The sequence below is a fragment of the Amphibalanus amphitrite genome, unplaced genomic scaffold (assembly GCF_019059575.1).
Source record: "Amphibalanus amphitrite isolate SeventyFive unplaced genomic scaffold, NRLGWU_Aamphi_draft 000293F_arrow, whole genome shotgun sequence".
Lineage (NCBI taxonomy): Eukaryota > Metazoa > Arthropoda > Thecostraca > Balanomorpha > Balanidae > Amphibalanus > Amphibalanus amphitrite.
In genome coordinates, this window is record NW_024881788.1 from 327776 (window position 1) to 352952 (window position 25177).

At 44.8% G+C, this 25177-nt stretch overlaps 1 protein-coding gene across 1 annotated transcript in view; it reads left to right on the forward strand.

Moving 5' to 3' along the window:
* LOC122387642 (dolichyldiphosphatase 1-like) overlaps nucleotides 1–25177 on the forward strand; it is a 139767-nt gene that overhangs the window by 75880 nt on the left and 38710 nt on the right. The window contains exon 2 of the mRNA XM_043378011.1: nucleotides 13228–13328. Coding sequence (XP_043233946.1) covers nucleotides 13228–13328 — 101 coding nt within the window. The remainder of the gene's footprint in view (nucleotides 1–13227; nucleotides 13329–25177) is intronic.

Genomic DNA, 25177 nt, shown 5'->3' on the forward strand with positions numbered 1-25177 from the left:
ACACAGACACACACAGACATACAAACACATATAATTGACCTTGACCTAACTTGACCTGAAATGACCTCAGCAGCAAAATTCTGGTCGGATAGTGTGACAAAGAGGTTCTAGCTGGCTTGGCACCAGAAAACAGCATCGTCATCGGTATTTGATAAGCAGCGCACTTGATATCCAACGGTGACCCAAAACAGCAACATTTTTTAGTTTGACCTGACCTGGAAGGTCAATGACTGACCTGAGAAGGTAAAACTGAGTATCATTGGATTCGTCTCTTCCCAAAGAATCTTTTTGGTCTTTACTGCTAAGCTCTATCTCCAACAGGAACGAAATGGCGCAGGGGGGTGGCAACCACCCCCCCATGTGCGTTCTAGGATGGGAAAATGGCATGTGCGGGCGAGGGTTAACATTAGTTTTGAGTTGAGATAGCCAAATTGGTGGCCATGGCCTGAAAATACCGGTTTGGGCACTCACAACATCGAAAAATGCCTTAATTCGGAGATATTGAATTTCAAACTTGCAGTTTTCGGATTCTAAGGGGCTAATGCATTGGTATGCCCCCTTAGAATTTGTGACGTCAGCGTAGATCTAGCGATTTTTAAATCTTTTACTAAAACGTTTGGTAGCACGCGGTGGAATATGCTGCTTTGCGCGCAACAAATGCCGCACTTCAAATAAAGTCGCTAGGAACGGCGGAGATTCCAAAAAGTAAACAAAAGTAAAAGTCAAGAATTTTTTATCCTCTCGTCAATCCGCATCGAATGATATATGATTTGACCTCGAAAGATCAAGGTCAAAGGTTGACCTCAGGTCACGTGACCTCGAGGTCATCATGCATATCATTCGATGCGTCTTGACGAGCTGAACACAATGAGACCATCCGCGCGGCTGTATCTTGTTCCTGTACGGAGTTATTGGCAAAAAACCGCTGGTGACCTTTGATGACGTCACATGACCTTACAGCTGCCCAACAGCAAAACAGACCTCAAGGTAGTGAAGGTTGATCGTATATGAAGTCATGTATGGTATATGGTGCCATTCCGACCCGTTTTAGTGGTAAAAACAGGGAGTTGATTTTTCCCCCATTGACTTATAATGGGGAGGTCGAGAAGTTGACCTGACCTTAGGTCACCGATATCAAAATTCCGAGATAAACAAATTGTAGCTACTAATGACCTCATAACATCCTGCGACTTTCAAAGGCTTGCGACATCTACTGTAGCTCTGGCACGGTGACAAAGTTGCAAAAAAGTGACTTGAGGTTGGTTCATTCAAAGTGACCTGGTGACCTGACCTTAAAAGTTAGGAGGTTCAAACTTGCACACCATGTGTAAAATTGATGAGAGAATAGTCGTACCAAATTTCGCGGCGCTAAGCGCCGCGGTTTTCCCGCTATTCGCGAAAAACCTCAGGGGGGGGGGCGGATATCCGCCCCCCGTCGGTGCGCGTGTTAAAATGTCTGCGATACTGCCTTTGCGTTAAAACGGCTGATCCGTGTTTGAGATAAAATTCGACTATTTTGGTTTTTTGTTCAGTATTAAACGGCTTCATGACTGACAGAGCACTCGTGCCATACAACACAATTTCCATGAACCTCGCTTTCGATTGACGTTGAAATTTTACATGTCACGCGCATATATTTCTTTGTACTTTTAATTTAAATGTGGTACTTTTTTCTGGGACACCCGGTATTATTACCAGCGAGCGAGCGCAGCGAGCGAAGCGAAGTCTTTTCAATATAAGGGAAAAATCTCAGTATGAGCGACCCGGCCTGTAACGCTTTTGAGAGGCTTATATCTTAGCAACCGCTCTGGACCGATTGGCCTGCGGTCTTTTTTTGCTGGGTAGCCCTATCCCTTCTACCCCGTAATTGACTATTTTTGATACATCTCAGTGACCGTCGTGGCACGTGCCACGTGAAAAGCCAAGGGTGTTCAAGCTGTTTTGCAAAAGTAGTGATTTTGAGAGGCTCATATCTCAGCAGCCGCTTGGGCGATTGTCTTGCGGTAATTTTTTTGTAGGGTGGCTGTATCCCTTCTACCAAAGGTCGGATACGAGTACTCTTGATCTTTGTGAGTGACCCCCACTGCACGTGCAAAATACAAAAAGAAGAGGTGTCAAATTTGTTCCGATTTCAATAATTCGGTAATTACTGGGGCGATTTCGCTGAAACTTGGCATACAGGTAGGCACCCACAAGGCAATGCATTCCCATGTGTTGCGGTCGTGGTGCTACTGCACGTGCGCACGTGCAGGGGGCGCTTCCAGATCTCGAGAACGGCTGGGCCGATTGCGCTCAAATTTGGTACACGGCTGGGGACTGGTTAGTAGGGTGCCGTGCGAAAGTCAGTTTGGACCACGTTTGCACGTGCGCACGTGCAGAATGGCGTCTGCAGATCTCAGGAACGGCTGGGCCGATTGCGTTCAAATTTGGCACACTGCTAGCGACCGGTTAAAAGGGTGCTTTGCACAAGCCCGTTGGAAGTACCCTCTCGCCCTTCCGCACGTGCGGGGCTCACTATCTCGCTTGCTCGTTCTTCGCCCAAAAGGCGTTTTACTGGTTGATAGTAAATGGCGTTAGTATTTGACTTTTGCAAAAGCGGTGCAAGACGCATTTGGTAGCACTATTTTTTCCTTCACGAGAAAAAGCTTCATCGAAATTTGCAGGGCTCACCTAAAAGGCAGGGCCTCGGCTAAGGAATTTTGACTGGTGGGCCACTTGGGCAGCGACATGGACTGCCCTTCGTAGTCATAGCACCCCCCCCCCCAATTTTCGATTTCTCCCCAGATTTCGGCCACTTTATTCGGCAAAAAAGTCAGGATGGCATTAAAAAAATGTAAAAAACGTGCCTCGACCCCCCCCCCCGGTCATACCGGCCACCCGTCCCGGTTCAGACATTAGTTAATTCCTATAATATAGACATCATTCTATAGAGAAACTCGCGTTTAGTAACAATACTGTGTCATGCAGTTAATCTGACCAACAATTTCCAGCTATAACTAACTTACCGTGATCTCACCACGATTTCCAGCCGCAGTTTGTTTTCAACATGTCAGCTGTCGTGAGAACCTGCAGTCAGCTGTTGCGAAACATCTACGCAGAAATATAGTACCCTTTTTTTTAGCCCAACACACTAGGGGAAATGTGGGGAATCGGGGTTTTGGGTGGGGGAGGGGGGAATATTTTCACATGACGGTGATATTTGAAAAGAAATATTTTTGTTATAAACAACAATTCAACTTTTGCATTTAATGAGGTAGTACTAGTCAAGTACTGGCAGTACTGGTAGTACTGGTACTGTTTTTTAGCCCAACACACTAGGGGAAATGTGGGGAATCGGGGTTTTGGGTGGGGGAGGGGGGATTATTTTCACATGACAGTAATATTTGAAAAAGGAATTAATAAAAACAATGATTCAACTTTTGCATTTAATGAGGTAGTACTGGTCAAGTACTGGTAGTTTCTGGTAGTGCTGGTCGGGATTTTTCCAGTTCCTTAAATGTCTGCTTTTGTACTAAATTTGCTCAGTTCGCACCATAAGTGGCATTTCTGGTTATATTATGCTACTTCAGCCTTCAATATTCCGCGGTAGGAAGAACACAGTGGATTTCTGGTTATATTATGCTACTTCAGCCTTCAATATTCCGTGGTAGGAAGAACACAGTGGTAAAGGTTATAGACTATCGGATATATAATGTCTGAATGTAACATTTTTGGAGGAAAATGGTGTTCTAGCGCAACCTGTAGGGTTAAGTGTTGCCTCGTGCTCGGAGCGAAGCAGTGCATTGCCGTAGGCAATGCCTTAGGAGAGATTACAGGCAATAGTAAATCAAATATTTTTAGGTTAAGTGGTTGTGTATCTGGCTTCAGGCCGAAGGCCTGAAGCCTGATGCATAACCACTTAACCTGAAAATATTTGATTTACTATTGCTTGCAATCTATTCCTGCAAGTAACTTTCTCTCTCCCCAGAAGGCAAAAGTCAGTAGGTTAGGTTAGGTTAGGTTAGGTTAGGTTTATTTATGCCCGGTAGGCAAAAATCAGTAGGTTAGGTTAGGTTAGGTTAGGTTAGGTTTATTTATGTCCGGTAGGCAAAAATCAGTAGGTTAGGTTAGGTTAGGTTAGGTTAGGTTAGGTTTATTTATGCCCGGTAGGCAAATATCAGTAGGTTAGGTTAGGTTAGGTTAGGTTAGGTTAGGTTTATTTATGCCCGGTAGGCAAAAATCAGTAGGTTAGGTTAGGTTAGGTCAGTAGGTTAGGTTAGGTTAGGTTAGGTTAGGTTTATTTATGCCCGGTAGGCAAAAATCAGTAGGTTAGGTTAGGTTAGGTTAGGTTAGGTTTATTTATGTCCGGTAGGCAAAAATCAGTAGGTTAGGTTAGGTTAGGTTAGGTTTATTTATGCCCGGTAGGCAAATATCAGTAGGTTAGGTTAGGTTAGGTTAGGTTAGGTTAGGTTTATTTATGCCCGGTAGGCAAAAATCAGTAGGTAAGGTTAGGTTAGGTTAGGTTAGGTTAGGTTTATTTATGCCCGGTAGGCAAATATCAGTAGGTTAGGTTAGGTTAGGTTAGGTTTATTTATGCCCGGTAGGCAAAAATCAGTAGGTTAGGTTAGGTTAGGTTAGGTTAGGTTAGGTTTCATTATGCCCGGTAGGCGAAAATCAGTAGGTTAGGTTATGCTTGATGTTTGATCGATTCATATTTCATAGTCGTTTCCTCGAAATGCGTTGTTTTTCGATCTTAACTGCATACGTGATGTTAAAAAATACTGACGTTTTTTTCAAGAGTAGTGGAAAATATCAGTGCCAATCAAAATAAACAAGCCGTAGGTTTTGTACATTACGAAACATCAAACGTCGAAATATTTAATCTGAACATTTTTTTTATTTCGTGGTCCCCACCCATCGCTACATTTTGTATTTGCTGCGCAGCATTTGTCCACATGGCGGAGGCTTACCACCTGACAACCGTGATGGTAATGGCGCGGATTCGTGTGGTCTGAGGGAGGCGTTTTTGCATCGATTTTCTAGTGTTTCAAGGTAAGATTTTGCAGGAAACTTGGTGTAAATGTGAAGAGTAAGTGTTTTGTAAGATGGCATGACACTAATCAGATTGAATTAACTACAATGAAAACGCTTGGTTATGATGGCCTCTCCGACCCCCCCCCGACTCTTCAGAGAGAGGAGAGAGAGAGAGAGGAGAGAGAAGGGACCCACAACCCTCTCAGCGGTGATACTCCGGCAGTGCACATATGTAAAATCGCACAAGTATGCACAAAATATTGACGCAGATTATAAAACTTTGGACGATAACTTACGGCCGGTCGGATGTTAAAAATCAGCGAACCCTGAGTGGATCGCTCGCCGACTAGTCGGAGATTCGGAAGCGGTCGGAAGAGACGGGCGTTGTCGGGTGGATCGGGAGGAATTGTGAACAGCACGAGTGCAACTTTATATATAAAGTGGGTTGTAGCAGGAACCCCAAAAGAGGGCTGTAGCAGTGCCCCAACATCTCTCTGAAAATGATCATTAAGCCTATTGGTGTCGCATGGAAAAGAATTGACTCAAAAGCCCAAGCGCACTGCGCGTGAGAAGCGTGAGAAGCGCGTGACCCTATTTTCTTTAAAAAAAAGTTATGTACACTTCTGGTGAACAGTGTCCCAAACCTCCGATTTGTCTTGGGTGTCTGAGTGGAAAATTCTAGCCACCCAAAATGTGAGAGTGGAAAATTATCCATTCTTATTCTTGAGTGTCATCTTCAGCCCAAATGAGAAATTTTTGGAACGCTGACTGTGAACGGTTCGAAATTCGTCCGACTGGTCAGATGTGTGACTGCAAGCATCATACCGGTCGTGAAGACGCATAAAGCCCTTGTTACACTGCCGAATTTTGGTACACGAATGTGTACGAATATGCAAGTCATCCTATGTCGCGGACCGATTCGGGATCTTTCTTCCACGGTCTTGGCATTTCGCAGACCAGTCGGTGTCCATCGCGTGACTTTTACGGTTCGTCACGACCGCCACGAATATATCATGAAAATGAAAATTTCGTGGCCGTTAGCCGAATCTATAATAAACGAACATGATCGCCAAACAGTCGCCGAGTCGCCGCCGACATGTCGCTGCGTGCGTCGACTTGTTGCCAAGGCATCGCCGACTATTCGCAACAGATTCGCCATTCATTCGCGATGTTCGCCGAAACATAGATCAGCTTCGACCCGCGCACGATTAGGGGGCCCCATCCGTTTTCTGTAAATCGGGCTCTGTCGGCGAACTGTTCGCCTCTGTCGGTAAAGGCCGTGTTACACTGCCGAATTTTGGTCACGACCCTGTCGCCGAATCACGTCGTGTAGGAAATCGGCGAACAGTTCAACGACAGAGGCGAACAGTTCGCCGACAGAGCCCGATTTGCAGAAAACGGGTGGGGGCCCCCTAATCGTGCGCGGGTCAAAGCTGATCCGTGATTCGGCGAACATCGCGAATGAATGGCGAATCTGTTGCGAATAGTCGGCGATACCTTGGCAACAAGTCGGCGCACGCAGCGACATGTCGGCGGCGACTCGGCAACTGTTTGGCGATCATGTTCGTTTATTATAAAGCCCTTGTTACACTGCCGAATTTCGGTACACGAATGTGCACGAATATGCAAGTCATCCTATGTCGCGGACCGATTCGGGATCTTTCTTCCACGGTCTTGGCATTTCGCAGACCAGTCGGTGTCCACTGCGCGACTTTTACGGTTCGTCACGACCGCCACGAATATTTCATGAAAAATGAAAATTTCGTGGCCGTTCGCCGAATTTATAATAAACGAACATGATCGCCAAACAGTCGCCGAGTCGCCGCCGACATGTCGCTGCGTGCGTCGACTTGTTGCCAAGGAATCGCCGACTATTCGCAACAGATTCGCCATTCATTCGCGATGTTCGCCGAATCATGGATCAGCTTCGACCCGCGCACGATTAGGGGGGCCCCCCACCCGTTTTCTGCAAATCAGACTCTGTCGGCGAACTGTTCGCCTCTGTCGGTAAACTGTTCGCCGATTTCCTACACGAATTGATTCGGCGACAGGGTCGTGGCCAAAATTCGGCAGTGTAACACGGCCTTAAGTTCGGCGAACGGCCACGAAATTTTCATTTTTCATGAAATATTCGTGGTGGTCGTGACGAACCGTAAAAGTCGCGCGGTGGACACCGACTGGTCTGCGAAATGCCAAGACATTGGAGGAAAGATCCCGAATCGGTCCGCGACATAGGATGACTTGCATATTCGTGCACATTCGTGTACCAAAATTCGGCAGTGTAACAAGGGCTTAAACTGTTCGCCGATTTCCTACACGACGTGATTCGGCGACAGGGTCGTGGCCAAAATTCGGCAGTATTAATATCGCTTGCAGACTTCAATCGGCTGGAAGTCGCCGACACTACCTCTAGTTTGACTCTGGCTTATATCGTGTCTATCGGCCAGCCGTCTGAGATCGCTCGCAGGCTTATCCCCGACCGCGTATGAACTGGTCTGTTCTTCCACTTTTTACCCCAAGAGGATATTGCAAACAATAGGTTGAAGTTTTTTCACAAGAATATGTTTCACCGATGGGTACTTTACAGTCTGAAAATGTACGATAAGATCTGCTAGTTCAATTTGAAATGTGAAAACTTAGATTTTTTCGGAAAATTACTGGTGGGCCAAATCTTTGAGGCTGGTGGGCCATTTCGGGTCACTGGTGGGCCATTTGGCCCACCAGTTAACCCGGCAGTTGCTGGGGTATTTCGCCACCCACCGTTTGCTGGGGGGGGGGGGGCGCGTTAAACGCCCCCAGCCGATAACTCGAGAACCAATAGGCGCAGCGAAACGCACGAGGCGGCAAACGAAAGAGCGCGACGAGACGCTTCAGATGAGTACTTTTAAGTTGAATTTTGAGGTCACAGGTCGGGTCAAGGTCAGGTCAAACACCTGAAATCGGGCTTTCAGTAGCATGGACTTCAGGACTTCGCAATGGGCGCCTCTCGTCATAAACTCTGTCAAAACTGTGCGCAATGCATCATATAAGGCCTACAAGAGTGTCAGCTCCATGTAGGGGTCAGTCAAGCATAGGTCAGGGTCAAGGTCAGGTCAACCGGGTAGGCACATATCCCCGAAAATCAAAACTGATATTCGCAGCCTGTGACACATGTTTTATAGGTAATTTGGGGCGTAGAACACGATGGTGACATTCATTTTTTCATATGTGTACGTGTTTGGCTCAAAAAGTTCAATTTAAGAAATGCATGTATCATGGTCGCGAAGTAGTCACGAAAAATTGCCAAGATTCAGTTCAAGATTATGGAAAATGCGGAACGATAATCAATAATCGAAGATAGCCATTTGATTGATCATGGTATTGGCAGTCTAATGGCGTTTACGGCATGTCTGTATGTCTATTCTGTGATTTTATATGATTTTTTGAACATATGCCGTTTTTGGTCGAAAACTCAGAAATCATGACGTCACTAAAACCTCGATATCTCAAATTTTTTTCCGACCGATTTTTTTTGAAACTTTGTCACAATAAACTTCAATCAATTCCCTACAGGTACCCAAAATTTGGCGCGCCTGCGGCGCGCCGTTTTTATGCTATGTCCCGGCGAAAAAAGTGGGGGCGTTTAACGCCCCCCCCCCAGCAACTCGCGGGTTAACATGTTAGCCGAGGCCCTGCTAAAAGGCAAAATTTATGCTTAGTTTATTCGAATTCTACCTACTGAGGCCTTTGGATAAATCAAGCCCCACTGAGTCAAATGGTATGCTTTTTATAATATTTTAGTCCTCTACTTTGGCGTCAGTCCAGCTCAAAACTCGGCATCATTTGTATGCAGGGTGTCCCAAAAGTTCGTTCTCACCTAAATTTTACGTTTTTAGGCTCTCTTGCTTAAAGACACACTGAAACTGGTTCGTAATTGAGCTTACGTGGTTGCCATGGCTAGTAGAAATATGCTCCACAGTAGCTAATTTCTGTAGACAAAATAGTTTTTGCTAGAGAGCCCGCTTCCTACAGAGACGGCTAACGCCGCAACATAGATGTCTCTGATACGGGTACGTCTCAGTATTTAGTCAGCACGTGACCATTCGCGACGATTGAGGGTGATTGAGGCCTACCAGCTGCAGCCAATGTCCATCGCTAACTGGACTCACAGTCAGCAAGTGACGCCGATGATTTGTCGGGAGTCAATCACTGCAAGTTTATCCTCTTTCCAGTCAGCCCTCAGGAGTGAGCCAAGTGGCCAAAACTGTGTGGCGCCAAAGTGGCCATCAAAAAGGTCAACGGGTTAGAAAGTTGGTAAGCAGACTTTTCAGGATGGATTACCAGCTGTTTAAGAGTGTTCTTTCGGGGTACATAACTCAAGGTGACTTGAGCTTTGCTTACTGGAGGGCACATAACAGTCAAAAACGTCTTAAAATGGCCAAACATGAGTTTCGTTATGCCTTAGGCTAAACAAACTAGAGGGCTGATGACATCAACCAGGTCATCTGGACTAACTAGTCCACGTTCGAGATGAAACACCCGTCCAAACCCGAAAACAACCCCATAAGGGCGAAGGAGGAGGCCTCCGTTTCGTCCCGTTATGCTCCTATGCAAAAGGCCAGGGTCACTGTGTTGTGGGATTATAGGCTTTCTGGAGTTGACCAAGCTGCAAGTGACAACCCAGAAACAGTTTTGGGAAGCAGAATGCTTTTCCAAGAACATCTAGCTAGGAGGATTTTCAGCCCTCAACCTGAACTCGGACCGCGAGTATGAACACATTTATGGAGGAGAAAATGGCATCCGGGAGGTCGTAGGCCCGTCTTCAGGCAAGACAGTGCATCAGTGCACAGGTCAAGCAAAGCTTAAAAGCGGTGCAAGGAGACTGTGACAGGCGTTTGTGGCAAGATCACATGCCAGGCACTTCATCGGATCAAAATTTCATAAAATTTGTTGGTTATGCTGAAATTGAGGCTCGTCGAAGCGTAGCGCTGTTCCAGCCTCGAGGAGCTCACGGCGCATGTCAAGTCAGTCTGGGTTAACTTAAAGCCTGCTATGCAGCCGAACATGCCGGTTGGCATGCCGCTGCATGTATTCATGTGTTTGCCTATTAAATGGGGAGCACATTGAGGGGTCATAAACATGTCAAAACGCAATGTACTCAGTTTCATATGCAAACATAATGTGAGAACGAACTTTTGGGACACCCTGTAGATCGTTATGGGGTGAAGGGATTTTTGTAGCCCGCGTGACGTCACGGTAAAGGAATTCTGAGGCTTGTGAACGGGGGCTGGGTACTACCATAGATATTCCATTTTTTCGAAATTCGATTTTTTTATTTTTTTCGATTTTTGGGGGTCAAAATCAAAAAATTTCAAAAATCTGAGATAGCAGTTTTATAGACATATCGATTCTACACATGTTATGTATATGTCTGAAACATTTTTCTGTATCTTCAAAGCCGTAGACCTGACAGCTCTTCTCGCGAAACCTTTTTTGGGTCGAAAATGGCAGAACATGACGTCACTCCGGCGTCATTAGCGGCCAACCTGTCATAGCTTTTGAAAAAAATGGTAACAATGTGTAAAAGTTATGCCCGGGAGGGTACTGAAAGTTGGGTGACGATCGGCGCAGCGGTTCTGGGGATATATCGAAAAGGCTAAAGGAGGGGGGGGGGGCGAAAAATGGCTCCCCCACCACCTGGAAGGTTCAACTTATACTGGGGCATTGGTCTTTCTGCGCACGCCTACCTTTTTATGACACGGGCCACTACCACCTCCATTGCGCTGGAGCTCTGGCGTTCTACCCCCTCCCCGCTACGGACCGGCCCTCGAGGGCCCTCGGGCTAGGCGTATTAGTACTAAGCGCAAACGCGTAGTTGTCACGTGACTTTCTTTCGCGTATCGGGAGCGTAAGCAAGTGGCGATACTAAGGACGGGGTCTAGGGAGGCAACCAGCTCAGGAAAATAGCGCGAATGCAGTTTCGGAAGAATATTTATGACAATAAAAAAGAATTATGCATAACCTACATCCTAGGATCAAACGTGTGCTATTCCTCCGTACTTTGCGCTACCTTTCCTTTCTCCAATGGCCACCAGCTGGGGCATTCCACGATAGATCGCACCATTTTTTTTTCAATTTGACACCCTCATCTCTCGGAATTTGACGAAAATTGGTCTCAGGGGTAATCAGGGGCTCTGAATCTACCTGTAAAAATTTCAGGCTTATCAGATAAGTATTTTTTGAGTTATGGCGTATAACATTTTTTGGATCTTGCTTTGCAGGGCTAAGTTTGGCGGGCTGTAACTCTAAGACGGATTATTCAAATGCCAAATGTTAGATAACATTGAACTTGCAATGAAACAGAGATTAATATGTATTTTTGAAATTTCGAAAAAAACGCTATTTTTGATATATGACATATCGAGTTTTCTTTCATTTGTATTTTTTGGACTTTGGGACCAAATTTTTTTGAATTTTTATTTCTTTAAAAAAATATTTAGCTCATTGTTAAGAAGTGTGCAAAAAATTAGGAAGGTGTTCTTTCTATAAATGTATTTATTTTACGTCACGATAACGGTTTCGAATAGTGATTTTGGGAGGGGAGCTTACAAATGGCGTGGTAAAGCTGCCTAGTGACATCACGGGTTACTGAAATTTCAATTGAAGTCTTAGTCATCTGAAAAAATGAAAAGAGGGTTCATCCAACCCTCTTTCCTATAAGCGCGAGAGTGAAAAAGGCTGTTTGGTTCTGACATTGTTTTGGACGCCAATGACCACAGCTGTCCGAGATAAAAGTTACAGGACGCATACATGGTGTCCTCCAGAGGTCCCACAACTTATTTATCTGGGAATTTTTGAAGGTCACATGAGTCACGTGACATCACTGTTATAAGTCAATGGGGAAATATAAAATCTGTTATTTTGGCGCCGATAATGATCTAAAACTATCTCACGTACATGGTATCGTGATTTCATGCACTCCTTGCAAAGTCCAATGCTTCACTTTTGCATTGTTAACCTTGCGTGACGTCATTTATGACGTCACTAGGGTCGTACGAGTTTTTCGTCAATAACTCCCGATCAAATTGAGCTAGAGAGTCGGGAAAGCCACCAATGGACTCGGGAAGACCTTCCGAATCGAATGATATGCCGTATGATACCCTTTATTTATTTAGACATACAACGACTCCACAAGTAGGTGCTGTGGCTATTCTGCCGAGGTGATTATGAAGGATATGAGACAAATTACTATGGAATGCCCAGCTTCGTGACCTGAGGGGCTCTGACCTGACCTTGACCCGAGGTCAACTACTTAAGTTGACCTCACCCTAACAAAAAGTATACCATTCGACGCACCTGAGCTAGGCGAACACAATGATGCCAAAATCGCGGCTCTGCGGCCATTTTTTGCGAAGTTATTTACTAAAAACCGAACCCGTAACTTCAGTCACTTGACCTGACCTCAGACGCTACCGGTTAACCTGAGACCTTAAAATTGGGTACCAATCGCTGCGACTTGTAACGGCACACACGTTCGTTTTTTCCGCGAGGCTCTACCTCTATTAGAAGCAAAACGGCGTGCTGGGGTCGTATCAACCCCTCCGAAACCCATTTTGTTTGCGGGAAAATGAGGAACTTATGGAAAGAACACCTTTCTAATTTTTTGCATGTCGATTTGCAATGGCATGAAGTTTATTTTGAAAAATAAAAATGTGAAAAATTTTGGTCTCAAAAGTCATTAGAGGCCAATGAAAAAAGATTAAGGTTTTTGTTCAACAATCAAAATTTTTCTTTAGATTTTTTCAAAAGTAATATCAATTTTTGGTTCATCGCAAGCTTAGTGTTGTTTCCCGTTTGTTGGTTGCATAACCCGTTCTTGAGTTATAGGCCATCAAACTCACCGTTACAAACCGAAGTTAGAAAAATGTAATGCAATATAACTCAAAAAGTTTTGATCTGAGAAGTCTGATATTTTGCCAGGCGTCTTTGGGGACTATGATTACCCCTAGGCCCGATTTTCATTAAAATCTGAGAGATGAGGGTGACGGGCCTGGTACGATCTATCGTGGAATGCCCCAGCTAGCAAATAATAGTACATTTCTAAGGTTGTAATATACAATGTGTACCTACAGAAGAAACCGCGGGTGCTTGTACCCTACCTGCGACTCCATTGCCCTGCCTGGTGTGAAAACTGTCACTGTGACACTCACATATCTCCCTTGTTTCTCCTGTCAGGCGACTTCATTGGCAAGACACTGTGCCTGTTCAGCCTTTTACCACAAGCAATGATTGTCAGCATTGTGACATTGGTGGTGTTCAAAAGAGACCTTCACACCGTGAGTATGGCGATCAGCATGAGAGTCCAATAAATGAGGTAAATGCACCAACGGCGTCTTGTTCAAGAAGCTTAAAAATATTTTCTTTCTTTCCCCCATTTCTCTCAGCATATTGATTTTATTAGGAAATTGTATGCACCATAAACTCTGTGAAAATAGTTTGATCATTTTCGTACCTGCTTAAAAAAAATCGAGTTCCCAACCCACTCCAAGGATCAGTCACGGGTTGCTATGCAGTGAAGTTCTGTGCTTGTCCCAAGAGTTGTGCTCAACGTTTCTATTGGTTTAACCGCGCCGGGCCGGTGTTTGGCACCAACCGCTCCGGGCCAAGGGTGTTTGAACACCCCCTCTAACTTGGCTTCTGAGCCAGGTAACGACACGCGGTGAGCTGCATCCGAAAGAGCGTCAAAGATCATGGAGGAAGCATTCGGTCATTTCTCAGATCAGTTCAACAGTTGTAACTGAACACAATGTAGAAATTGGCAAAATATGACCTTTGATGACATTCGCTGACTCGACTTTTGAACTGACCTGAGAAATGACCGAGTGCTTCCTTCGTGATCTTTGACGCCGTTTCGGATGCCGCTCACCGCATGTCACTACTTGGCTCAGGAGCAAAGTTAGGGAGAAGGAGGGTGTTCAAACTAGTGATGTCAATTTCAGAAAACATATGTCCAATGTCTGTCCAATGTCCAATACTTACGTCGACCGTCCGTCCAAAAATGTCCAAGCCAACCATTTGTCCAAAGATGTCCGACATCTACGCAGTAGTTTACACTCAACACCGTTATTTAGTTTGCTTTTAATGTATCGTTACCAGCTCAAAAGTGGTAATCATATCGAAAGCTGAGCTTTCTAATTGCCAATCAATGTTAAACACGATTACTTTATAAAAATGTTGAGGTGTAACAAGCGATTGCCCAAAGTTGTCCAAAGCCTGCTCTCATTGTCCAACCGAATTCCGAATTGGGCATTGGGCAAAATCGGAATTCCGAAGATTCAAGTTCCGATTGACACCACTAGTTCAAACCCTTGGCCTGGCGCGGTTGGCGCCAAGCACCGGCCCGGCGCGGGTTAAACCGATAGAAACGTTGAGTGCAACCTTTGGGAAAAGGCTGCAAAGTTTGCAGAGAAAGGGGAAGAATGAATCTGATTATGCCGTAAAGCGAAAGGTTATTCTCATATTTGGCCTATTTTACAATAAAAGTTTTACATTTCTGCCATGTTATGGATCATTTTTACATATTGGCATCTCTTCATCATGGCAAAAAGCACCATCTCACATATTAAAACTTTTGAGAAAAGCACAGAACTTCGTTCTAACAACCCGCGACTGAACATTGGTCAATTATAGCCACTGAGCCGTCCATTCCGCATCATAACTAGTTCCGTTGCCACCAGGGATGCGGAGCCGTGGAAATTTCAGACGGCTCCGGCTCCGGCTCCGGAGAAAAAAATCGGCTCCGGCTCCGGCTCCGGCGGCTCCGGCTCCGGCTTCTACTCAGTACATCCCCTATGCGATCAATTAAATACGGGTGGAAGAAAAAAAGGCGATGGGATTGGTACACGTTGCTTCTGTATTTGTATAACAAGGCTATTTTGAATACCACATTGTTTTACGCCTTGTACTGTCAAACCGAACTAGGTAAATAATTGTTTCCTCTTAACCCGCGCCCGGCTGGGGGTCCTGGATTTCCACGCCCTGCTGGGGGGGGGGGGGGGTGTTTGAACACCCCCCCCTTGTAACTCGGCTCCTGGGCCACGTAGCGATACGCAGAAGGCGGCGTTCGAAAGAGCGTCAAAAATAATGACGAAATCACTTCGGTCAATTTTTTGGTCAGGTCAAAGGTCAGGTCAGCAGAGGTCAATGAAGGCAAAATTTCGCCGATTTCCAGGTCGAATGTCGAAAGTTTCCGAGAAGCCAACGCATAACTCGGGAACCAATAGAGCTACAGCGCCGCGGAAAAGCGCATTCGATAGCCCTATTAAAGGGACAGTATCACCATTTTGATGAAATTTGACATTGCATAGGCCCCACCTTTCTGGTCCGGGAACTGAAGACCGATCCTCGAAGCTCCACACCGTTATCCCGCTATCGCCGCTCAAAGTACGAAAGGTGTACCACACTTTGAATCGTGCTTCACTATCTTCACTGTTTAAATGTTTGCGCCGTTTTGAATTGACCGCCAGTAATAAAACTTTTACCCTGGTCATTTCATCAAATTTTATAAAGCCAAAACGTTTTTCGCACTTATTCATCACCGTTAAATTCATTAAATAGTCGTAGGCAATTTCCGCTGTTTCCTTCGGATTCTAGCGGCTCAACAAAGGAATTCCTCCAGCTTGAATCACAATCTCCCTCCAATGTATGACGTTTATCACGTGATTGTCACGTGATGTTTTCTCCCATTGTCAATTGTCACGTCCAATTGTCACTCCCTCCAATTGTCACGTTATATTTTTATAGGCAATACCTAAGGCTACCTCTCCCTAAGGACAACTCAATCAGAAGAACGACCGCGTAAGCGTAGCGTCAATAATGTATTATCTGCGCCAGTTCTGTAGTAATTTTGCATGCTTCCAAACTGGCGGCCATGCTTGTATAGTGGTGGTTCGCTCATGAAAATGAATCATGAAAATGAAATGTGGTTGCAATATTTTTCACCGAGTTCGGTCCTCAAACTATGTTTTTCTGATTCAGAAAAATAAGAAATGCTAGTAAAAAAAAAAAATCAGCTCCATGCATGGATTTTTTTCGATGATACTGTCCCTTTAACGCCTTTTCTGAGTAATTCTCTCAGATTTGACCTACCGTCAACGGTTTTGCCTGCAGGGGTCAAAAACTGCAAAAATAGCCGATTTTTTCGGAAACAGTTTTTCTGCAATAAATATAAATATGTGAAAATGATCAATAACATGGCAGAAATGTAAAACTTTTATTGTAAAATAGGCCAAATATGAGAATGAGCTTTCGCTTTACAGCATCATCAGATTCATTGTTTTATGACATTTAAAAATTCTAGCTACATTCAAAGTCTATCACGCGCTCAATGTTAGGTGGGAATATCGCAATGCAGATACATACATTCTTGACACGGACAATTTCGAACATAAATCTTATAGCACATATGTAGAAGTGTACAAAGGCAAACAAATAGGTTAAAGAATCGAGAGGCACGAAAGATATCGTTCACATCTAGATATCTGATAGGTAGAAGAGTGCTGGGCCGACAAGGCTATCACAGGGCTAGCCAGCAACAAATACGAGACTCCAGCCTAGGTACCCTCATGCGTCCGAAAGAATGTGCTTGGCATTACAATTGAGTACCTTTGAGTGTGTTAAGTGTGTGTGTGTGTGCGGGTGTGTGTGTAAAGGAGAGGGTTGTGACTTGTAAGGGTAGAGGGTGATGAAGAGTGTGGTCCTGATGTTTGTGTGTTGTGCGGGGCGTGGCGAATGAAATGAACTATCTAGTCAGTGGCCAAGAGCTTTGCATGGTGTTCAAACTAGGTTTAAGATTGCGTATGTGAAGTGATTCTTTAATTTTGATGTCAGCACAGTCCTTACCTCTATCCAGTATCTCAATTCTAAACGCATTGTTGAGATCCTCGTTGGGAAGCTGAGAGTGAGCATGTAGCGTGTGGTCCCCTAATGGTGTGTCTAGTTTACGCAAACGTGCATCGCTCAGGTGCTCGTTAAATCGGTACCGGACTGGTCTGGTGCATTCTCCTATATAAGTTTCGTCGTGTTGGGTAGTTTCGCACAGCTTACAGACTATCCTGTACACTACGCTTTTTGTGGTGCACTTCCCCGGTAGTCCATTTTCACAAGTATGGCACTTTTTGTTGCCGGATGGGCAGGGTGGTCTGGTAAGGGCCGAGGAGATCAGTTTTGTTTGAATCGAGTTGTCATTAATCCAAATGGGCTTGACAGGAATTTTGGAGCCGCGGATAATGCCGTTTACTCGGCGTACGATCGTCTCATTGATGTAAGGTAAACGCATGTAGATCTGGTTTTCGTTGGCCAAAGTACGAGTACGTGTTTTCTTGGTTCCTTTGCTGTACTTTTGTTTCCTAATTGAATGTTTGATAAGGCTCATAGGATATCCATTTTTGCTGAACAATTGTGAAATGATCTCGATACTCCGTTCTGTAGCGGGTTTGTCTGAAGAGACTCGAATAGCCCTTTGAATTTCTGCGTTGAGTACCGCTTTCTTTGTCGACATGGGATGAGCAGAGGTGTAGTGTAGGATGATCGGTGCAGCCATCGGTTTGAAATACAGTTCGGTGGTGTAGGTACCTGAAGGGTGTACGGTGATCATAGTGTCTAGGAACGATAGTGTACCTGTCAGTCCTGTGTGATCCATTGTGAGACGAATAGCCGGGTTGTGGGTGTTCATCAGGTTGAAGAAATGGTTGAGGCGGTCGATACCATAAGTCCAGACTCCTAATATGTCGTCAATATAGCGCACATAAAATGCGGGGACTTGTGTCATAGAAGATAGAAATGTGCTTTCAAAAACATGCATAAACGCTATAGCTACTGGTGGGGCTATCCTATTGCCCATAGCGATGCCGGTGGTCTGTTTGAAAAGTTTTGAGTTGAACCTCACGTAGTTGTTTGTGAGGACGTGGCTGAGAAGGGAACGGATATCACTCAACGTCAAATTGAAAGTGTTAATCTTGTCTAAGTTTGATTCTATAAGGCTTAAAACAGCATCTATGCCTTGTTGGATGGGGATACTTCCGTATAGGTTGCTGACATCAAAGCTGAAAAGAATACTACCAGGTGGAAGGCCGTTCGGGAAGGTATCTTTGAGGCGTGCGAGGTAACACTGGGTGTTGTTTAAATGCGCTGGAATGAATGAAAGAATTTGTGTCAAGATGCATTGTAAAAACCAAGAGAGTTTGTCTAGTGGATCACCGCAGGCAGATACGATCGGACGCAGAGGGTTACCTGGCTTATGAGTTTTCGGAAGACCATAAAACTCAGCAGTCCTAGAGTGCTGCGGTAGAATCTTTTTTACGATGTCATCCGGGATCTTGTTCTCCAGCGTCTTTTTTATCAAGCCTTTTGTCTGTTCCTCGAGTTTGGTAGTCGGGTTTTTGTCTATTGGTGCATATTCGCTGACGATAGACTCCGCTTTAGAGACGTATTCAGCTCGGTCCATGATGACGAGGCCTTTACATTTGTCGGATCGTTTGACTATCGTGGTGTTGTCGTTCTTGAGAAGGTTAAGTTCTTTTTTCTGTTCTTTGGTGTAGTTCGTGGGCTCGTGTTTCTCTCTTCTTTTTGATCCCCTGTAGACGTTGAGGATTTTTGACTTGACGGTTTCGAGAACCCTTTCTTCAGTCTGTTCTATGACAGGGGGCTGCCTGGCCCCACTGTCACCGAAATTGGGTCTAGGTAAGCCTTTTGATACTCCATGAGGTGGTGGTTGATTTGGTGTGTCCATGCCGTCTATGTTATAGTCCTGGTTCTCAGCTTTGGCTTGTGCGCCTGGCTCAGTCATTTCCTTCTTCTTTTTCCAGAAGTTCTTCCACTTTAGGCTATAGAATGCTCGCTCGAGACCCGTTTCTACTTGGTTCATGAGAGTGGGGGTAATCTTCTGTGAAAGGGCGTATTTAGGTCCTTTTTCCAAAATACTAGCCAGCTGTTGGCTCACTGTTCGATGAGATAAGTTCACGAACCGGGGCTGACTGGGCGTCTTAGTCGCCATTGTCACGTTGATCGGATCATTTTGTAGTCCATCCTTAGGATTTGTTGGCAGGGTTGTATCGACGAGAATGGATGTTGTGGAGTTGTAATATGACTCTGTCATTAATGGAAGTCCAAAGATAAAGCCAAGCCAGGTCCACAAAACTTGGCATGCGTGCAGCAGCGTGTTTCTCCAGGAATTTCGTGTACGAGTGATGCCTGGAGTTTGGCTTGTGTTGATTTCCGGAAGCTTCGAGGGGTTCCCGTTCATATCATCGTCTGAAGGTAGTATTTTGGGTTCCGGAATGTTTTCTTCTGAGTTTTCCCGTACCTGGTTGGTACTAGTGGGGTTGGTGGTTCCATCATTATCCTCTTTTCCGAAGTCTACGTTGTTGACCGTTTCCAGTTTGCTGGTTTTGGAAGCCTTGAGACTGACGTCTGGCGATCCTTGTTTCTCACAGAGTGTTTTTAGTTTTTTCATGAGACGACCCTTCACGATTCGAAGTTCATCCAGGACAATTTGTTTCCCCTGATTTTGAAGCCAGCGCCATTCTTCTGGGCATTTGTCAAGAATATGTGCGGATCTTGACATGCTTCGTTGCAAAAAAGCCTTCTTCCTGAAAGCATCACGTATTTCTTCATTCAATATCGTTTTTTGTAGTTTTTCCACTTGAGTCGTGATTCGCTGGCTTCTTCTCCTTTCTTCCTTTCTGAGTTGTGTCGTCTTGTTTAAGATGGAATTAGGTAACACATTTAAGGATCTGCAGTCGACAAGAAAATTGATTTGCCCCTGAGTGCGTGCTAGTTTTTGATTGTAGCATACAAAGGACAGCATCTCTTTAGAACGATCATTAATAGGTAAACTTTTAATATGTGAGATGGTGCTTTTTGCCATGATGAATAGATATAAATATGTGAAAATGATCAATAACATGGCAGAAATGTAAAACTTTTATTGTAAAATAGGCCAAATATGAGAATGAGCTTTCGCTTTACAGCATCATCAGATTCATTGTTTTATGACATTTAAAAATTCTAGCTACACACAAAGTCTATCACGCGCTCAATGTTAGGTGGGAATATCGCAATGCAGATACATACATTCTTGACACGGACAATTTCGAACATAAATCTTATAGCACATATGTAGAAGTGTACAAAGGCAAACAAATAGGTTAAAGAATCGAGAGGCACGAAAGATATCGTTCACATCTAGATATCTGATAGGTAGAAGAGTGCTGGGCCGACAAGGCTATCACAGGGCTAGCCAGCAACAAATACGAGACTCCAGCCTAGGTACCCTCATGCGTCCGAAAGAATGTGCTTAGCATTACAATTGAGTACCTTTGATTACAACTCCACAACTCCAACTAATATTACAACTCCACAACATCCATTCTCGTCGATACAACCCTGCCAACAAATCCTAAGGATGGACTACAAAATGATCCGATCAACGTGACAATGGCGACTAAGACGCCCAGTCAGCCCCGGTTCGTGAACTTATCTCATCGAACAGTGAGCCAACAGCTGGCTAGTATTTTGGAAAAAGGACCTAAATACGCCCTTTCACAGAAGATTACCCCCACTCTCATGAACCAAGTAGAAACGGGTCTCGAGCGAGCATTCTATAGCCTAAAGTGGAAGAACTTCTGGAAAAAGAAGAAGGAAATGACTGAGCCAGGCGCACAAGCCAAAACTGAGAACCAGGACTATAACATAGACGGCATGGACACACCAAATCAACCACCACCTCATGGAGTATCAAAAGGCTTACCTAGACCCAATTTCGGTGACAGTGGGGCCAGGCAGCCCCCTGTCATAGAACAGACTGAAGAAAGGGTTCTCGAAACCGTCAAGTCAAAAATCCTCAACGTCTACAGGGGATCAAAAAGAAGAGAGAAACACGAGCCCACGAACTACACCAAAGAACAGAAAAAAGAACTTAACCTTCTCAAGAACGACAACACCACGATAGTCAAACGATCCGACAAATGTAAAGGCCTCGTCATCATGGACCGAGCTGAATACGTCTCTAAAGCGGAGTCTATCGTCAGCGAATATGCACCAATAGACAAAAACCCGACTACCAAACTCGAGGAACAGACAAAAGGCTTGATAAAAAAGACGCTGGAGAACAAGATCCCGGATGACATCGTAAAAAAGATTTTACCGCAGCACTCTAGGACTGCTGAGTTTTATGGTCTTCCGAAAACTCATAAGCCAGGTAACCCTCTGCGTCCGATCGTATCTGCCTGCGGTGATCCACTAGACAAACTCTCTTGGTTTTTACAATGCATCTTGACACAAATTCTTTCATTCATTCCAGCGCATTTAAACAACACCCAGTGTAACCTCGCACGCCTCAAAGATACCTTCCCGAACGGCCTTCCACCTGGTAGTATTCTTTTCAGCTTTGATGTCAGCAACCTATACGGAAGTATCCCCATCCAACAAGGCATAGATGCTGTTTTAAGCCTTATAGAATCAAACTTAGACAAGATTAACACTTTCAATTTGACGTTGAGTGATATCCGTTCCCTTCTCAGCCACGTCCTCACAAACAACTACGTGAGGTTCAACTCAAAACTTTTCAAACAGACCACCGGCATCGCTATGGGCAATAGGATAGCCCCACCAGTAGCTATAGCGTTTATGCATGTTTTTGAAAGCACATTTCTATCTTCTATGACACAAGTCCCCGCATTTTATGTGCGCTATATTGACGACATATTAGGAGTCTGGACTTATGGTATCGACCGCCTCAACCATTTCTTCAACCTGATGAACACCCACAACCCGGCTATTCGTCTCACAATGGATCACACAGGACTGACAGGTACACTATCGTTCCTAGACACTATGATCACCGTACACCCTTCAGGTACCTACACCACCGAACTGTATTTCAAACCGATGGCTGCACCGATCATCCTACACTACACCTCTGCTCATCCCATGTCGACAAAGAAAGCGGTACTCAACGCAGAAATTCAAAGGGCTATTCGAGTCTCTTCAGACAAACCCGCTACAGAACGGAGTATCGAGATCATTTCACAATTGTTCAGCAAAAATGGATATCCTATGAGCCTTATCAAACATTCAATTAGGAAACAAAAGTACAGCAAAGGAACCAAGAAAACACGTACTCGTACTTTGGCCAACGAAAACCAGATCTACATGCGTTTACCTTACATCAATGAGACGATCGTACGCCGAGTAAACGGCATTATCCGCGGCTCCAAAATTCCTGTCAAGCCCATTTGGATTAATGACAACTCGATTCAAACAAAACTGATCTCCTCGGCCCTTACCAGACCACCCTGCCCATCCGGCAACAAAAAGTGCCATACTTGTGAAAATGGACTACCGGGGAAGTGCACCACAAAAAGCGTAGTGTACAGGATAGTCTGTAAGCTGTGCGAAACTACCCAACACGACGAAACTTATATAGGAGAATGCACCAGACCAGTCCGGTACCGATTTAACGAGCACCTGAGCGATGCACGTTTGCGTAAACTAGACACACCATTAGGGGACCACACGCTACATGCTCACTCTCAGCTTCCCAACGAGGATCTCAACAATGCGTTTAGAATTGAGATACTGGATAGAGGTAAGGACTGTGCTGACATCAAAATTAAAGAATCACTTCACATACGCAATCTTAAACCTAGTTTGAACACCATGCAAAGCTCTTGGCCACTGACTAGATAGTTCATTTCATTCGCCACGCCCCGCACAACACACAAACATCAGGACCACACTCTTCATCACCCTCTACCCTTACAAGTCACAACCCTCTCCTTTACACACACACCCGCACACACACACACACTTAACACACTCAAAGGTACTCAATTGTAATGCTAAGCACATTCTTTCGGACGCATGAGGGTACCTAGGCTGGAGTCTCGTATTTGTTGCTGGCTAGCCCTGTGATAGCCTTGTCGGCCCAGCACTCTTCTACCTATCAGATATCTAGATGTGAACGATATCTTTCGTGCCTCTCGATTCTTTAACCTATTTGTTTGCCTTTGTACACTTCTACATATGTGCTATAAGATTTATGTTCGAAATTGTCCGTGTCAAGAATGTATGTATCTGCATTGCGATATTCCCACCTAACATTGAGCGCGTGATAGACTTTGTGTGTAGCTAGAATTTTTAAATGTCATAAAACAATGAATCTGATGATGCTGTAAAGCGAAATCCAGGCTGGCACGGTCCGCCGACATCAAAACAACGGTGCGTCAGCTGATTATTGGTCCTCCGATTCAGGAGAAATTATTAACGCGGGAACGCCGGCGCTAAATAAAGGCGGTAGGATTCACGGCTTTGCATGATTGTGTGCAATATTTTTTATAGTATCAAGCGAGGGGTATTGCTGGAGTTTTGCAAATAAATATTTTATTCTCAGTTTGGCTATGCGATCGTGAACACTTTATTTTCATAGATACGATATGAAATAGTATAAACAGGCCAACCCAAGGCTATGTAGGCCAACCTTAGACTTCGCATAGCCATGGACATTACGTAGGAAGGTACTCGCCGATCGTACCACGATACCACGGGCAAGATATCAGACTTTTGGGAGTTTTGTGTCGCTGAAATGTATTTTAAGTGCTAAGAAGGAAAATAATTCAATTTAATGTCATGTACAATGGACATTTAGCCATTCCAAGCATATAGTTTGCCTGGCTTCGCCAACCAGATAGCCAGGTTTATTCCAAGAGCTTCTAAAGAGGTAGTGGATTTAATATCGTTTCTATTACATTTATTTGATAATCCTACATATCAGTAAACCTGCCACGTTATCATTCTCGTCGAGCGATTACCGGCACATCGTACCAATTGGTACGATGTGCCGGTAATCGCTCGCCGAGGATGCCAATGCAGCGTCGAGCGTCCGATGGTTTACGATAGGAATTATAACAATAGTTTTAAACTAGCGCTTTTTAGAACCATGGTCCGAAATGGTAATTCAAAGAACCTCTTCCCCTTTCAACTCACCTGAAAAAGCTGCTTTCGTGTACCACCCAGCACCCGTTTCGTAGATATATCAAAATGATAACCGGAGGCGAAGATTATCTTTATGATACCACGATTTGTGGGGCTGACTAGTACCGACGGGGATCCCACAAACACGACGGTCACATTCATTAAGCATGATGTACGGCGTAAAGCACCACAACTCACCCCAAAAGCGCAACCTTCTGAGATATCTTATATTTAGTTTCAATGCTGGTACTGGTGCAGTTTCAATGCTGGTACTCTGCTCATTTCTGCTCAATAAAGTTATTTCTCGCTCAAATGCGCCTCAGTGTGTGCTGTGCTCCACAATCATTGCGCCGCGCGCTCTTCCTTCTTATCGGCCCCCTTGAGATCGTATCCATCAATATCTATTTGCTTCAGTTCTAAGTTCTAATGACTTGTATTGTAGAGAAACAATTTTAGAGCGTTTAACAAAATAATTGCATAACCTATGAGCGATAGGAAAAGCCCAATCGTCCAACTCATAAAAAACATTGGGACACAAACAACTGGAAACTGATGGTAGTTGGTACTTTCGCGCATAGGCGGCGGAACGGGGAGGGCACCGGGGCACCGTGCCCCCCTTTGATTTTGGCATTTTAACATGGGCTCTATGGGCGTTACATGGAAAGAATGGGACCAAAAGTCGGCAGTGCCCCCCCCCCCCTTCCCCAGTTGAGCTGGGCGCAGGTACTAAATAGCATCAAAGGAAATCCTATATTCATCTCGCCGCATTTAAGCGCACCAATCGAAAGACGACAGCGTGACCGCGCTGACAGGCAATCAACCTGGCCACATAAAATTAGCTAGTGCAAGGAAGATGTCTATATAAACCACTGGACCATGCAAAGCGTTCATGTAAATAAAATATGAGTAAAGATGACCCGTTTGAGGGCAGACTGGCCAAACACGCGGATCTCAACACTGCACAACCCATTCATCAAAAAAGATCTCGTGGATCCCTATATACGTCATAACTAGCCCTAGTACGGGGGTATATAGCCATGGACGTAAATGGCCGGCTTAAGGCACAGGATCCCAATTGTCATCCCCATTACGTGGTCCCCAGAAGTCGCCAGGCCGAGAGCCAATGGCAGTTAAGCACATCTTACACGTGCCG